The sequence below is a fragment of the Haliotis rubra genome, unplaced genomic scaffold (genome assembly GCF_003918875.1).
Source record: "Haliotis rubra isolate DU_JTF1 unplaced genomic scaffold, ASM391887v1 Scf885, whole genome shotgun sequence".
Taxonomy (NCBI): Eukaryota; Metazoa; Mollusca; class Gastropoda; order Lepetellida; family Haliotidae; genus Haliotis; species Haliotis rubra.
In genome coordinates this window covers 180,970-199,804 of record NW_025767618.1, presented here as the reverse complement: position 1 = coordinate 199,804, position 18,835 = coordinate 180,970, and the positions used below count along the sequence as shown (strand labels likewise).

The 18,835-nt window shown below is 40.7% G+C and overlaps 1 protein-coding gene across 1 annotated transcript in view; it reads right to left on the bottom strand.

Moving 5' to 3' along the window:
• Positions 1-4,080, bottom strand: part of LOC124263481 (potassium voltage-gated channel protein Shaw-like) — an 84,226-nt gene extending 80,146 nt beyond the window's left edge. Inside the window, exon 1 of the mRNA XM_046698132.1 lies at positions 3,082-4,080. Coding sequence (XP_046554088.1) covers positions 3,082-3,141 — 60 coding nt within the window. The 5' untranslated portion in view covers positions 3,142-4,080. The remainder of the gene's footprint in view (positions 1-3,081) is intronic.
• Positions 4,081-18,835: the final 14,755 nt, after the last annotated feature.

The following is an 18,835-nucleotide window of genomic DNA, read 5'->3' as shown; positions in this document are numbered from 1 at the left end:
GTCTACTACTGGTGTCCTTATTAAACTTTCAGCAATGATCTTTGTCATAACCTTTGTGTGTGACATGTCTCGGAAATGCCACCTTCCATACTCTGGAAACCCTACTTACCTATACCATTATAACGATTGCTGACCCTGCACTTCTGAAGAGGAACCATTTTATGATATACAATTTTATTGCAGTAGATGCGACGTTTCGGTGTAGATGCTAACACCGTTACCAAGCAGGTACAATAAAATGCAATTGACGGTGTTAGCATCTAAACCGAAACTTCGCACCTATTACAATGAAGACGTTGTCTAGCCATAAAAAATGGTGTTCCTCACCACAGTAGCTTCTAAATGTCACTTAAAGAGACTTGCACTTCTCATTGTTAAAAACATATTTTATGTTTAGCCACATACGCATACAATTTTCTTACAATGTAAGGTAATGAAAAGGGAGCTTCATTTTTTTCAATCCGAACATCTTTAAGCATTGAGGACATTGATAGCACCAAGTACATCTAGCATATTATGTTTTGATTGATGATGTTGGTTACCTCCAGCTCGTGAATGACGGACTGATACCCTCGATATTATCTTTAAACTGTTGTAATACGTACTTAAGATACCATCTTCAAACTGTACTAGCTACTTGAGATATCATACCGTAATACCTACTCAAAACAATGTACAGAAACTGTAATACCTGCTAAAATGTCATAATCTTCAAACTGTAATAGGTAAGATATCAAGATATCACGCTGTCTATCAAACTCCAATTCGTACTCTCGATATCACCTTCAAGCAATACTGCATGGTCAAGATAGCATGTTTAAAACGCATGGAAAGGCGATACGTATTCAAGCTCTCATCTTCAAAACATACTATGTACTCCAGATTTCATCTTCAAAGCTGTAATATGTACACATTCCGCCAAGCTATTTCGTGAAAGCTAAAATGAACTCAAGGAATCATCTTCACACTTAACATAGCACCTTGGAACTTATATATAGACTAAAGATATCATTCTGTGTGTCATATATGTTCAAGATCACATTGGGACTGTAGAATATATTCAAAGTGTCACCATGGGACTGCAGTACATATTCAGGATATCACTCTAGAATTTGAAGTATATACTGAAGATATCATACTGGGTGTAGTATATACACTAGATATCACTCTGGAATGTCAATGTATAGTCAAGATAACCCTTAGGACCGTAGGGCACAAGATATCACCCTCATACTGTAGTATATGTACACAAGATATCACCGCGGGACTGTAGTATATACACAGGATATCACCTAGACTAACAACTAGTCTCTGAAATGAACATATTTTACTGAAAAAAGTTCATAGTAAAAAAATATAAAATATAATGAAAAGGAGCCCTGAGACCTTCCTGAAGCTGAGGAAATCTAGACTTGCCACATATATACACTTGTGATATCACCCTGATACTATATCACCCCGATACTATGACAAATATACACAGGATATCACCCTGAGACTATAGTATATATACACAGGATATCACGCTCATACTGTAGTATATGTACTCAAGATATCACAGCGGGACTGTTGTATATACACATGATATCACCCCGATACTATAGTATATCTACACAAGATATCACCCTGAGACTATAGTATATCTACACAAGATATCACCTTGATACTATAGTATATCTACACAAGATATCACCCTGATACTATAGTATATATACACAGGATATCACCCCGATAATATGACATATATACACAGGATATCACCCTGAGAGTATAGTATATCTACACAAGATATCACCCTGATACTATAGTATATCTACACAAGATATCACCCTGAGTATAGTATATCTACACAAGATATCACCCTGAGAGTATAGTATATCTACACAAGATACCACCCTGATACTATAGTATATCTACACAAGATATCACCCTGAGTATAGTATATCTACACAAGATATCAACCTGAGAGTATAGTATATATACACAAGATATCACCCTGATACTATAGTATAACTACACAAGATACCACCCTGATACTATAGTATATCTACACAAGATATCACCCTGAGAGTATAGTATATCTACACATGATATCACCCGATACTATAGTATATATACACAAGATATCACCCTGAGACTATAGTATATCTACAAAAGATATCACCCTGAGACTATAGTATATCTACACAAGATATCACCCTGATACTATAGTATATCTACACAAGATATCACCCTGAGACTATAGTATATCTACACATGATATCACCCTGATACTATAGTATATATACACAAGATATCACCCTGAGACTATAGTATATCTACACAAGATATCACCCTGATACTATAGTATATCTACACGAGATATCACCCTGATACTATAGTATATCTACACAAGATATCACCGTGGGACTGTAATACGTCTAACTATTCCTCGCACTCCTTAACTCGACTGTTAACTTTCGCCACATGGCATATGGATGTTGGCAGGCCCCCTAAGCAATAGATAATAACATTTTTACGGCTAAATAACTTGGTTTGCCTCATTATTCTTTCAAACTATACTCCCCGTGTGCTGCTTTCAGCTATTGTAGTCAGCCACGTGGTCCCACAAGCTCATCTTGACGTCACTAGTATCAAACCAGCACATGTAATCATATATTCTGACATGAGTAAGAAAATGTTGCTTAAAACCGAGTCGAAATCTGAAACCTGAAATCCAGATTAAGCAAACCAGTGGTAGACAGCATGAGCGAATCCCCCACTGCCAGGGTACGTTATCACACAGCGAGCCCCATTACACATTACAACCCTGGTGTTCATCATCAACAACCAACTCTACAGGCATAAACCCCAGACTGGTCTTCGTGGCGCGGAGCATGCTCTGCATCTACACTTCCAGTGTAACGTTGACAAATACTTCAACAAAACAACATGACCTACATGCCTCCAGTTCATACAAATAGACATAAAACGCAACAATTATGCCTGAATCTCTTTTACTGATATAAAGAGAGACTCTGAGGGTTTCATATTTTCCGTATATGTGACACTGGTACCCCCTCAACCTGAGTCTGATCTTACCTGGAGAGACATGTCGCCAGGCGAACAGGACAGTCCACCCGGTGACGCCGCTGCAAACATGGCTGGACGTTGACGCTGTTTCTGTCAAAGGTGAAGGTCAAGCCTCGAATAAGCACATCCAATCTGGACCACAGCCTTTGAAGTCCGGAACGTGGTGGTAATTCTTCCTATGTTTCATTGCACTCGTTTCCCTGTCTGTTTGACCTGCTGTGTTTGACTGCAACAGGTGCCCTCCCGAGATCAAACGCCCTCTTCACGCTGTATCTAATCCATGGGTTATTTGTTGTGTTCGGATGTCGGTCTATGGTATTCTTCCTGTTCAGGATGTGAACAGGGTTCTTCCGCTGCCTCAGCACCACCGCTGAAAGAGTGTCTTAAGTGATATAAGCAAATATATCAAAGGTTTCCTCAACCGTTTACTCAACAACCTTAACTCGTTGTTTTCAAGCCATTGATGTCCGTCCGCTCTTCACAGGGCCAAACACTTGACTACGTATTGACCTCTGACCTCAGGTTCCACCGCTAACCTATGCGCCAAGGTCACCGTCTTCTTTCCAGTTCAGTATTCGATGACGGTTTGCCGAAAACCATGTAATTGCTCTTTCATTGTGGTCGTCCGTTAACGCAGCATACGGGAAAGCAGGCCGTACCAGCTGCCACTCTGCCTGTACATCGTGACACTCTCGGAAGACAGACTGCTGTAACCACACACGCTCCTAACAACTCTACACTACCATCTGCACAAGGACTTATCCAGCGTGGCAGCAAACAGCAATAAACAAAATCCCCAAAGCATTTATGCACATACCATGGATCGCTTGTTGCAGACACTAACGATTAATGAAGTATCCCATTCAAATTCAACCACTTTTATGCAGAAAAAACATCCATGCGTTAGGATTCCCGCTGTGTCTGTCAGTCGATGGTTGCTCTCAACACGTGCTCGTCATAAGCAGCGAATTTATCTAATATGTGTTGATCTGTGCAAATTGCCATAGCTCGCACGAAGCCAGCTAGATGTCTCCTTTTCTAGATACTGTGCGACCACGTGACCACTTGACCGATACCGCCACACAGGTGGAGTCAGGTAAACCTGGGGATGGCTGGAAGAGGGGAATCCTAGGAAGCTGAGATGTGATCTTACCTCGACAAACTGAGGCGACTCTCCGTGCCTACAGGAGCTGCAATACTAGCGTGGAAGTATAAGCCTCACCTGGGCAAAATATTATAGTATCCTGTTACAGCACTACTGTCCAAGACTTGGGTTCTCTGCAGACAGAAATAATGAGGCATCTTGTTTGACGTGTGCAGGAGGGGGTTGTGTGAATATGGCATTGAGGAAATAACTGTACACAGAGGGCATGGAACATAGAGGGTGCAGTATATTTAGGATACGGTACATCTTGAATATATATTATATGGTACCTTGAGGACATGTTACATCTAGTACATGGTACATCTAGGACTTGGTACATCTAGGACATGTTACATATAGAACATGTTACATCTAGGACACGGTACATCTAGGACATGGTACATGTAAGACAAGATACATGAAGGACATGTTACATATAGAACATGTTACATCTAGAACAAGGTACATTTAGGACCTGGTGCATCTAGGACATGGTACATCTAGGACATGGTACATGTAGGACATGTTACATGTAGGACATGTTACATCTAGGACAAGGTACATTTAGGACAAGGTGCATCTAGGACATGGTACATCTTGGACATGTTACATCTAGGACATGGTACATCTAGGACACGGTACAACTAGGACATGGTACATGTAAGACAAGATACATGTAGGACATGTTACATATAGAACATGTTACATCTAGAACAAGGTACATTTAGGACCTGGTGCATCTAGGACATGGTACATCTAGGACATGGTACATGTAGGAAATGTTACATGTAGGACATGTTACATGTAGGACATGTTACATCTAGGACAAGGTACATTTAGGACAAGGTGCATCTAGGACATGGTACATCTAGGACATGTTACATCTAGGACATGGTACATCTAGGACAAGGTACATTTAGGACAAGGTGCATCTAGGACATGGTACATCTAGGACATGGTACATCTAGGACATGGTACATCTAGGACAAGGTACATTAAGGACAAGGTACATCTAGGACATGGTACATCTAGGACATGGTACATCTAGGACATGGTACATCTAGGACAAGGTGCATCTAGGACATGGTACATCTAGGACATGGTACATCTAGGACATGGTACATCTAGGACATGGTGCATCTAGGACAAGGTGCATCTAGGACATGGTACATCTAGGACATGGTACATCTAGGACAAGGTGCATCTAGGACATGGTACATCTAGGACATGGTACAATGGGGAGATAGTAAAGGCACACGAGGAGAACATGTTGAGCATACACCACGACGCTCTCGGCAGAATGTTGTATCTTCATTTATATTTTTATTTACACATGTTGCTACAGGACAATAATCTGTCTGCAAGATCTATATCGGTCTGTCTATGATACCACCATATATCACGATTTTAATCTTCATACGATAAGTACATGGGAAATTGCTTAAAGCAAGATTTAAACAATATCAGGACGGGTGATTCAAGAAACGGGTCCTCTCCACTGTACCTACGTTGAGAATCGAACCCCGACCTTCGGCGAGACGTGTGAACACCACGATGCTGCCCCACCACCTTCGTTGTATGGGTGTTTCAGTATAAGACGGAGTACTTAAAAATCAGTAATGCGTGTTGTTTTGTTGTTTTTGGGGGTTGGGGGTGGGTTGTTACATCTAGAACAAGGTATATTCCCCCCGGCCCCACCCCTATGCAATATTGCTTGACCACGTGAGTAATAGGTTAATGCCGATATATATGTTACACTGCCATAGACCTACACGCGTTACTAAGGACGAGTTACAGTTTATCCTCGTGTAGCTGGCGCTGTGTGATAGTACAGCTGAAGACTAATGACAGTGCTCAAAGTATCGTTTTGTAGAAATTAAACTAAATACTTTACCTCACACGCGAGGGTAATTACAGCCTCTGCAACCTAAAACAAGCCAGAAGCCTGATACATCACAACAAAACACTACACTACAGTTCTGTATACACATCAGGCAGTGTTTTGTACAGCACAGTACTAGTGTTTTCCAAATGCTCAATGGCGTTGCATACTGATGCCTATTCATCCGAGGATGAGTTTACTGGGCAGATATTTGAACAGAGCCTAAAATAAATCACTCACAGAGGAGACTAACACCAGAACATGCTCTGTGGTGTGGACGTTTGTCTGCCCTGCTAGACTAGGAAATCTAGACTTGCCACATATTTAGACTTTCTTGGGAATATTTGTTTGAGGGTCTGTATGACAGACTCTAGATGTGAAGCCCATTTCTGGTGTCCCCCGCCGTGATGTTGCTGGAATATTGCTCAAAGCGGCGTAAAACCAAACTCAGTCAGTCAGTCAGTCAGACTCTAGACTAATGCTTATTCTGTAACATATGCTATATTTGACCACTTTCTAGAATGGCATTGTGTATTTCATGACGCTGATTCTGATAGCAACAAATATACCAATTTAAATTGAAAAGGAGGCCCTGTGGGATGGGAGATTGAACCTAGGAAATCTAGACTTGCTTCATTTACAGCTTTAGCATTGCAGGGAGGGCTGGGCAGTAGGGAACATAATGTGGTTCAAGGACTGTGAGACAGAAAGACTACTGCCCTGCCAGACCGTGGAGGCCACACCTCCCGCCCCCATCTTCTCCTCTTCTCCCTCGACCCCCGCATCCGACCCTTGCTTTACCCCACTCTCCTAATGAGGCAAAATCATTTATTAATATAATTTGATGTTACGATCTAATTAATTATACTACACATTGTTAGAGCACTCGTATGTCACCTAGATCATGTAATTAATTAAAGCAGAGCTCCGGACACCCGAGTACATCCATCCACTCTCCATAAACCTATACAAGTCTTTAAGGCAATAATTATTAGCATAAAAAGATTATTTCTAGAAAATATTAAAAGACTATGTTGTCTCTCTAATAACCTCCTTCCGCTTTGCTAGACTTGCCTCTTTAAAGGATAGAATTACTATAGATACATGGGCTTTGCATTCAGCATTTGCTTGGAGCAAGACGATGTACAATCCCAATTTGTAAAATCAAGACAATATGTAAAAACTAACTCAATATGTAAAAACTTAATGCAAAACGCCAAAAATAACGCAATATGATATTAATGCAATATGTAAAAGATGTCTTTAACGCAAAAAGTACAATATATAACGCAAAATGTAAAAACAATTTTCAACTTAATATGTAAAAGCCAGTTTCAGGGTTGACTATTTGGGGTGGCAATCGTAATCCATTTTTTTCACAAATTTGGCAAAAATTGACTTTATTTACAAAAACTAAGATATCTCAATGTTTCTTACAACATAAACTTCATATTACATTTTTTTACAAAATTTTACCTCGTTCAGTATACATGTAAGCATAGTCGATAAACATATAATTTACTTGTATATAGGGATATTTTAATCGATCTCATAGTCTATTTTAGAAAGTTTTAAAGGAATAATTGCATTCTTCAACTGGTTGTTTTCATAACTGGTATTTTGGGTTATATTTATTATGTCTTATTCAAGAAGCTTTGATCTTTTGGGTTTGATCTTTCCTTCAAACTGTCCATTCCGTTGTTGATAATCTGTGATTACCGAATTGGGTTTTTAAAGAAAACCACTTATTGATCCTTCTTAATTTCGTTTATAATTCTTGTAATAAATCCAATTTTAACTCATTGTTTATTGGGGTTCGAATTAATTACAATTTCTCGCATTGCTCTGGACAACTTCTCTGTAATTGCTCTGGACAATCTCAATCTTAACTCACCCCTTGTCACTGTATTGCTCTGGGTTCGACAACTTTCTCTCTCACTGCATTGCTCTGGATTTCTCACTGTCCCATTGCTCTGGACCCTTTCTCTCACTCCCATTGCTCTGGACTGTCTCTCACTGTCTCATTGCTCTGGAACTTTCTCTCACTGTCCCATTGCTCTGGACCTTTCTCTTTCTCATCTCACTCCCATTGCTCTGGATCCCTCTCTCTCTCACTGTCCCATTGCTCTGGACAACTTTCTCTCACTGTCCCATTGCTCTGGACAACTTTCTCTCTCACTGTCCCATTGCTCTGGACAACTTTCTCTCTTCTGTCTTTCTCACTGTCCCATTGCTCTGGACACTTTCTCTCTCACTGTCCCATTGCTCTGGACAACTTTCTCTCTCACTGTCCCATTGCTCTGGACAACTTTCTCTCTCTGACAACTTTCTCTCACTGTCCCATTGCTCTGGACACCCTTCTCACTGTCCCATTGCTCTGGACAACTTTCTACCACTCTCTTTGCCCATTGTAACCGTTTTCTCTCTCTGTCCCATTGTTCTGGACAACTTTCTCTCTCACTGTCCCATTGCTCTCTGGAACTGTTGATCTCTCACTGTCCCATTGCTGGACAACTTTCTCTCTCACTGTCCCATTGCTCTGGACCCCTTTCTCTCTCACTGTCCCATTGCTTTGGACCGCTTTCTCTCTCACTGTCCCATTGCTCTGGACAACTTTCTCTCTCACTGTCCCATTGCTCTGGACACACTTCTTGTCACACTGTGGGCCTGAACTGTGCTACCACTCTCTTTGCCCATTGTAACCGTTTTACTCTTAATTTGATCAGGTGGATTTGGACTCATGTAGTGCTCCCCCTCATTTTCAGGATTGTTGCCAAGATATATCACTAGAATCTCTTTGGGGAGAAATTGTGTCACTGTTCCGTTTACATCAAAGATTCTGACCTCTATCATAAGATTGTTGATACAACCGTGAGAACCAGGTGATCACCATATGTCCTGTGAGTGAGTGAGTGAGTTAATAAGGGTAAACACCACTTCAGCAATTCTTTAGATATTCTTTAGTTAATTGATGTCTCCATTTACATAAACATTAGAATAACTGGTTCCATTTGTACTAATGTTTTATACTACGTCAAATAATCATGTGACAATGTCAGACAATACATAGCGAATGGCAGCCTATGTGATTAAATGGTGAATTACGATTATAATTTCTTAGGCGTGGTTTGTCATTTTGTAATTTTATGCAGGTATCATTGATCTTGGCACTGACATGTTTGTTGGTTCTGTTTTCTGAAACCATGAACAAGTCCCGTTACCCATTTACATCAATATTCCATATTACTTAAATTGCATCAAATACAATAACTTTCTTTCATTCAATTTGAACGATCAACATCGGGATGCAATCTCAAATGTCTCGATTTCATTGGCAGCAATATTACCTGTGACTTGATTGAAGGAAACCAGATATGATTGGAATGGAAAAGTGTGTAAAACATAAAACTGATATTTGTATCTCCTTTGTATTTAAACATAACTCGACAATTTCTGTTTACCGACTAAAGCAGGACAGTATGCGTTACCAGCATCATTCATTGCACGTTACCGACATCCAAACTTTGAGTTACCAACATACTCGCGCGCTTTCAAAAATGCTTATTCTTCAACACATGGACATTAATAAGAAAATTCAGTGTATTCGCACCATCAAAGTTTATCAGTGTGCTGAATAATGTTGATTGTATACACGTGGAAGACTGCTAATTCGAGGGGAATAACGCCAAGCGATCTTACCTGCCGCCATGTTGGGATACTGCAACGTTACCACAGTGAAGATGGATTTACCCTTTCTAAATCAAAGATATTTGTGTCCAGCGACACATTTACACTTGAACAGTCATTTTCACATTTTGGAGTAATATAATATTTGTAAATACATTCTCATAAATATGATATTTTCTCTAAAATTCATTTAAAGTGTTTCTGAAACAAATTACCAAGTCTCTCGTAATTCCTATGGGATGGCTCAAACATTCTTATCAGGATCTGTTGCATTTCATTTGTGTATTTTGAGGTGAGATTAAAAAACACACTACCAGGACAAGTAACTAATACATTAATTCCATAAAGGAAAATGTTTTGCTATTAATTCACCACTAAATAGGACAAACCTGAAAACAAAACTGGTCTCTCAACAAAAACAATATAAGGAAAAAGAAAAAATACAAAAAACTGATATCTGCAGAATTCCAAGTTGAACCTTGGTTACCACACCCAATATCATTAAAACCACTTCTTGAGATATAGTGCAAACCAGATGTTTGGACGGACAGACTGACGGACGGAGGGGGTAATTTTATATCCCCAACTTTGGGCTACATAATGAATACAACCCATATGACCATTTATGTAAAATACTATGAAGAATAAAATGATTTCCTTGGATACTGTCGAATATAGATTATGATATCAAGTATCTCTATATATGTATATTACACAATTATCGACTTTGCTTTGATGTTAAATGACCCAAAAGATCAGATATCAATTAAGTTAGAAATGAGATTAATTTTGACAGAAATATTGCAATAGCTTAAGTTATTTTGAAAATCAATAAACTAAAGTTTACAAAAATATGATTTTCAGTCGCCAAGACTTATAAACAACAATATAGCTGTATTTTACAGATTCCGTTAATCTTTTACAACTTGCGTTAAAAATTGTTTTTTACAATTTGCGTTATGTGTTTACATATTGCGTTAAAGACATCTTTTACATAGTGCGTTAAAATATATTACATATTGCGTTTTGCATTAAGTTTTTACATATTGAGTAAGTTTTCACATATTGTCTTGATTTTACATATTGGGGTTTGTACAGGCGACGGTTTGCAGTGTTGGGTCCGTTAGACGAACCCATCACTGTCGTTGGAATCTCGGTCGTTCTAATTGTTCACAGATCTGTCAGCCCGAGTTCGAGGGTTTCACAGAAGTGGGAAAGATCTAACACGTTCATTACTTTGGGCTTTAATCCCACAAAAACTGACACGCCATGAAATAGTTGAAATACTGCTCAAATCGGCGTTCAACAAAATTCACTCCCTTACTCTTCTAATATTAATGTGGGTCTGTAATGGGTTTGGTCAATTGGCGGTTCCCATAATTACATATAAAACTACTTTTCACGTACACTATGTAAAATATGTTATCATGTATATTTAGAGATTGTCCATAATCAAACAGAGTAATTATCACAGTTTAAATAACGAGCTTCTAATAACGAAGTACATGTAATCACCAAAATCTGGAAATTTCTGGCAGCTTTAGGGCAGGAGACGTAACAAACATCGTTATATGGCAAACAATTCCTTCGGAGATCCATGGCGCCATCAAACCAATTGTTATTCATTGAAACAGAAATGAATGTTCGCATCAAGTGTACATGTATGTGCACGCATGCACACGCAGTCATGATTTTAAACTACATGTATATCCCTATTTATTAATCCGCCCATATTTACACAATACTCAGCAAATACTCACCCAAAACCATGAAAAAGCAAATTGTCACGGAGTTTCAATCATTACATTTAATAAATAATAAGAAGTTACATTTGGTTTCGTCATGTTGAAAAGTTTAAAATAGAAATTTAATCATGAATATGCATTGAACGAAAGAGAATGAGATTTAAATATTCGCCGCTCGAGTGTCTACAACCTCATGAGTCACCATATGTAATTCTACATAACCGTCTTCATGATCTCATTGCTGTCACTACGAAGAAAAAATACATTGGCGTTGTTCAGTTAAAAACTATTCATCTAGAGAAATATGATTGCAGTTTCCACGAAGTCTATTAACAGACAGTCACGACAGACAGACAGCAATTATTTTGCAGAATAATTTCTTTCCCATATGTGAGGTATATAAAACTAGTACTGGTATGAACCACCTGGTAGATAAAATTGTTATCATCTTAGACAGCCAGGTTTTGAAACGTAGCCAGTTTTAAGCACATTGTGTCTTCTGTTCCTGTCTTAAGATGCTTGTGGCGCCTTGGCGTAGAGGTCAAAGGTTAACAAGCAATTAGGACTAAAACTCTGAGCATCATCTTCATATCTTTCTAATAGGGTAGATAAGTTATACTGGCAGCTTGGATGCCCTGCGGGGAGTTTTCAATGTGCCAACGAGCATGTTAGCATCATGAGTAGTGTCAGTTTGACGCAATAATCCAGCAATATTCCAGCAATAATCCAGCAATAGTCCAGCAATAATCCAGCAATAACCCAGCAATATTCCAGCAATAATCCAGCAATATTCCAGCAATAATCCAGCAATAATCCAGCAATAACCCAGCAATAACCCAGCAATATTCCAGCAATAATCCAGCAATATTCTAGCAATAATCCAGCAATATTCCAGCAATAACCCAGCAATATTCCAGCAATAACCCAGCAATATTCCAGCAATAATCCAGCAATATTCTAGCAATTACCCAGCAATCTTCCAGCAATAATCAAGCAATATTCCAACAATAATCAAGCAATAATCAATAATCAAGCAATAATCCAGCAATAATCCAGCAATAATCCAGCAATATTCCAGCAATAACCCAGCAATATTCCAGCAATAATCCAGCAATATCACGGCGGGTGAGACCAGGAATGGGCTGCACGCAATGTACCCATGTAGGGAATGGAACCCCGGCCTTCGGCGTGACGAGCGATCGCTTTACCTACAAGGCTACCCTCCGCCCGTTAGTATCGCTGAAGGGGTCGTTGTCGGCACGTACCCTAGGACGATTCCATTCCCATTGTGTCGTATTCTTGACTGGAATTGTCATACTGTTGTATTAGATACATTTGATTGCGTTATGTAATAATGAGAATACACAGTAACGAATATTTCGCGATGCATATGAATACCACTCGGGATCAGTTGAACGGGAACAACTACATACGGTTTCGGTTTTGGATTGCGGAATATGGACTCGTCCGCCTTTTAGGGTACCGGGTACGTTTCTGTATTTTGACTTTGTTTAGGGTACATGACTGTATACAGAAACGTACCTGGGGTACATATCTGCAGTACCTGTGCCGACAACGACCTTCAGCATTAGTAGCATGCCGTTTTGAACAGTACTTCAATCACATGAAGGCTACATTGACAGAGTATTTCCTAGATAATTGCCAACTTGAGGAGGCGAGGGATCATAATCAAGGCGAATGTGGGATTCGAACCCAGAATCAGTGGATCATGAGAACAGCAACCTGATGTAGGAATGAGGAGGTGCTTCAACCAGCGTGTATCGTCTTTAAGTCGTTCAACACAAATATATTGGATGTGTTCTGCTTCTGAAAGTTTTGGCAGACATGTTTAATGTAATTTCACGAATACCAACGTGTTTGTTTAATAAAATTGAGATTTGTCAGATATAAACACATTTACAGTAATTACTCGTAATGTAATAAAACTCTCGCGTCATCCACCATGGATTGACAGCCTCGTAAAGGTCAAATGTCAATCAACCTGAACGTCTGTCTGTCACGCGGAAGGATATATGTATCCATGTGTGATGAGGCTCCTTCGTCCAGACAGCATGATGCAAACATCTGCCAGACCTTAACGCGGATGAGGGTACGAAGACGAGGCATCCTTCATCTTTTAATTAGCATGCAGATGCTCTTTTCATGACCCATTTGCAGAGTAATATATATAGTATTCTATGGCCCAGCAATGTTGGTCAGACTCCAACCCTCAAACTCACGTCTTCTCCAAGATCATGTGTAACTCGAGTCAGGTACGGGGCATCTGCAAATTTACTTGGCGCTAATCGTCAGGTCTGCTGAGACTCAACCCCTCGTCTTCTCCATTCAACACTTCTCCGATGTCGCCTGACACGATAGTGCGAATCAGCAGGCCTCATATCCCCTCTCGCTCTCTCGGCAAGTGACTTGGTGTTAACGTCGCCATGAGAATTTTGATAAATACAAACGTCACGTGTGCGTGTGTGTGTGCGTGTGTGCTTTCCTGCATACTAAGATACCATGCCGCAGTTGAACTACGCGACGGCCAGTCCTGGTTGTATTCCCTTAGCGACGAGATTCAGGCAGGGTAACACCAAGTACCATCTTTCACGTCACTGAGTATGTAGCATTTGGGGATCGAACCATCAACCTTTCGCCCACCGGGCAGACACACCGACCAATAGACCAGGGAGAACGTGAGTGACTCGTGGTGACAAGTGAGCATGTCGCTGGGGCAAGGATGGATGAGGTGAGGTGAAATTGGGTTTAACGTCGTTGAGAATATTTCGCTCACATGACGACATGCATGCGTGTGTATGTGCGGCTGCTTGTACTAGCCCAGACTGAAGCTGGTTTTATAGTGCTAGCCCACTGAGATACCATGCCGCAGTGAAGCATGAATACCCCACTCAGACACATTATACTGACTCCGAGCCGACCGGTCCTTGTTGTACCCATTAATGCCGAGCGCCAGGCAGGGACCAACAAGTACCATATTTTAACGTCGTTTGGTATGACGCGGTCGGGGATCGAACCCGCGACCTTCCGCTCTCCAGGCGGACGCTCTAACCACTACACCACGGAGGCGGTCAAGGATGGATGTAATGCAGGTTTGAACATTTTCGTGAAACCCACAAGAATGGTTATCATGATATGGTAGAATCTAGAATCAGCGACAAGCAAGATGGATGCGACACACAACTGAGGGAATCAACTTGCTCCAGTCCACCGGGCCTTCAATGTTTGGATAATTCATCTGTTTGAATGTTCTTATGAACGGTGAGGTAGCTTAGTGATTAAAACGTTTGCTGATGACCTCAAAGGTTCGACTCCCCACAGGGGTACAATATGTGAAGAACATTTCTGAAGTCCCTTGTCGTTATTTTGTTGGAATATTGCTAAAGGATGAATAAAACGCAACTCACTCGCTGACTTGCTTAACTACACTGACGTACAACAGAATGTACACTTGGTGTTGTGGCAACACGTACACGTTTGTCAGTTGTCAGTCAACAATCAAACCAATCTAAAATATCTACGTTGTTTTTCTATCCTTTAAAAACTCCAACACCAGGTGTCTATGTTCTCCTGTACGTCGGTCTACGTCAGCAGGTTAACTGGGTGGTGCTATGATGCTGCGTGGAATGTGCAACATACAGACGGCATCTGTCAGTATAATCCATTTCTCATGTTCTTATATAACGATGGCCAACGTTTGACTTTAAAATACTATCGGAACATATATCAGACATGTTTTTAAAAACACTGACTGACTGACTGAGTTTGGTTTTACGTCGCTTTTAGCGATATTCCAGCAATATCACGGCGGGGGACACCAGAAATGTTCTTCACTCATTGTGCCCATGTGGGGATTCGAACCCGGGTCTTCGGCGTGACGAGCCAACGCTTTAACCACTAGACTACCCCACCGCCCCTTTTAAAAAACACAACATTACACTCTTTTATCACAGCTGGCGATACCAAAAGGATTTCACAAATAACAATGTGGGGAATCGAACGCGGCCATGACGAGCGAACGCCTTAGCCTCAAGGCTACACTAGGGACGTTGGGGTAGCCCAGTGGTACAGCGTTCGCTCGTCACACCGAAGACCCGGGTTCGATTCCCATCTGGGTACAATGTGTGAAGCACATTTCTGGATATTGCTAAACGCGGAGTAAAACCATACTCACCCATCACACATCAAGGCTCTACTACATTATACCGATGGACAGAGTGGCGGCGTCTATGTAGCACTATTCATAATCATAATAATTCATAATCAACCCTGCTAAATTATGACCTGATCATGGTTTTGTAACATACATTAACATTAGTTGATGTGGTGATATGTTTTACAGAAAACATCAGTAATGTAATCTGTATATACAGTACAATTTTATTTTAACCTTTAAACATTCTGACGTGCCTTATTTTTTCAATCAGATACGTGATCTCAAACTGCAGTTTAGTAAGTTGGGTAAATGAAATTTAAATATATATATGTTACAATCACTGTCTGTAACGGAGTTCTAAGTGTCAGAAAAACACTCCAGCGTATTGTTACACATCTGTCTCGAACTTCGTAATAAGAAAGATATAATACTACCAAGCAGATTTTACCATCTGCAGTCTATCAATGCAACAAAGCATCGGGTGATATATTTTTTTAATTAGACAAGCTGAAAGTTTATTGCCATTTTATACATTGTACAACTACAGCATACATCGAGCAGTTAGTCAGTGCTATGATAGCGGAGCATAACAATTATGTTGGGATTGTTCTACAAATACGGACTTCAATCTAGATAGTTTTGTGTATTATTTTACGCCGCACTAAGCAATGTTGCAGCTATATGGCGGCGGTCTGTATATAACCGAATCTGGAACAGACAACCCAGTGATCAACATCATCAGCATCGATCCACGCAATTGGATATCATGGCATTTGTCAACCAAGTCAGAAAGTCAGCAGGCCTGATCCCGTTAGTCGCCTCTTACGACAAGCATGGGTTACTGAAGATCGATTCTAACCCGGATCTCTCGGGTGGTTGAACACCGCTATATTCGCGTGGTCACATTGTTGTGTTTTGAGCAATATTTATTGTTCAGGGGCATAGACATATAGACAGCAACAAGATCATTACTCAAAGTCTGACGTGTTCGTACATTCCTGAGACAGGTTGTACAGTGACGACACAGACAATGTCAACTCATGCTGATTGAGATGCCAATGAAAGAATAAGGTCTATTTCACCATCCACTTGTTTATTGATATTTTGATCGCTACCAAAGACTTAACAATTTATTGTTGCTTTTAAATGTTTTAATCATTATATTTTCATTATTTGAAAACATGCAGTACAATCCCTCTCCTAACCCAAAGTCGTGATTGAAACGGGCAGACATAGTAAATCGGTCTCCCGTGATGCGGGCTTCACCACACGTGTATACTTTGGCTACAAACGGTTTGTGCAATCGGTCTTGGGACCTGAATATTCGAACCACATTACTATTCCTATCACACTCCTAGCTCTTGTTGTGACATAACAAAAGACGTGTGTTAAACACACCTGTGAATCGTTCATCTGCACCATATGGAGTTATCGCCTATAATTAATATAAGCGCAAATCAAAAAGAGCGTAATATAAGTGCAACCAGTCAAACCATTCGTGCATGCATCCAAAGTCGGTCAGGTCGAGAAATACTCTGTCATCACTGCTGGCGACCTGATTCGCCGCACACAACAAAAACAAAAGCATATAGTGTATTCTTCATCACTTGTACGTGGGCTGAGCTTCCTCAAATCGCGAACCCCGTGGCCCAGTGTTCATGGCTGCTCATCAGCTTCTCCTCATTGTCCTGTCTTCATTAATGTGAAGATCCGGGTTAGAATTGGTCTTCAGCAGCCCATGCTTGTCCTATAGCAGGTTTGAACTTGTCTTCAGCAACCCATGCTTGTCGTATAGCAGGTTAGAATTGGTCTTCAGCAACCCATGCTTGTCGTATAGCAGGTTCGAACCCATGCTTGGTCTTCAATTGGTCTTCAGCAACCCATGCTTGTCGTATAGCAGGTTCGAATTGGTCTTCAGCAACTGGTCTTCAGCAGGTTCGAAATGGTCTTCAGCAACCCATGCTTGTCGTATAGCAGGTTAGAAATATTGGCTCTATCAGGTTAGAACTTCAGCAACCCATGCTTGTCGTTTAGCAGGTTCGAACTGGTCTTCAGAACCCATGCTTGTCGTATCAGGTTGGTCTTCAACAACATGCTTGTCGTTTAGCAGGTTCGAACTGGTCTTCAGCAACCCATGCTTGTCGTTTAGCAGGTTCGAATTGGTCTTCAGCAACCCATGCTTGTCGTTTAGCAGGTTCGAAATAGTCTTCAGCAACTCATGCTTGTCGTATAGCAGGTTAGAAATAGTCTTCAGCAACCCATGCTTGTCGTATAGCAGGTTAGAATTGGTCTTCAGCAACCCATGCTTGTCGTTTAGCAGGTTCGAAATGGTCTTCAGCAACCCATGCTTGTCGTATAGCAGGTTAGAACTGGTCTTCAGGTCGTATAGCAGGTTAGAATTGGTCTTCAGCAACCCATGCTTGTCGTTTAGCAGGTTCGAACTGGTCTTCAGCAACCCATGCTTGTCGTTTAGCAGGTTAGAACTGGTCTTCAGCAACCCATGCTTGTCGTATAGCAGGTTAGAAATAGTCTTCAGCAACCCATGCTTGTCGTAGCAGGCTACTAACGGGATCGGGTGGACAGGTTGGCTTGTCACATGTCAACATATCCCACTCATTATAAATTAAATCTCGAAAAGGCAATCTAATGAACGACATCATAAGCATTGTTCTACGCAGTTGGGTTTGAGAAAAATTGTTTTTGCCAAGTGGCTACAATGGAACAATGTGATAATTGGTTAAAATGTCGCGTTTCGCATTGTTGGTATGTGGAGGTTAGTTTTGCCATTTCTTATTTTGAAGGTGGTGGGGTAGCCTAATGTTTAAAGCGTTCGCTCGTCACGCCGAAACCCGGGTTCGATTCCCCACATGAGCGCAATGCGTGAAGCCCATTCCTGGTGTCCCCCACCCTGATATTGCTGGAATATTGCTAAAAGCGGCGTAAAACCAAACTTACTCACTCACTTCTTATTTTAAAGGGGCGAAAGCGCCGCATGTCCGTTCAAGGCTTCCAAAGTGTCCAGATCGATAAGAAACTATCAGAAAATGTTGTGATTAAATTAGGTTATTCAAATACTAAGTTAGCGTTTGAGTGAAGTCATATTGGTGGGTTGCGATTCGGAATTATGTTTG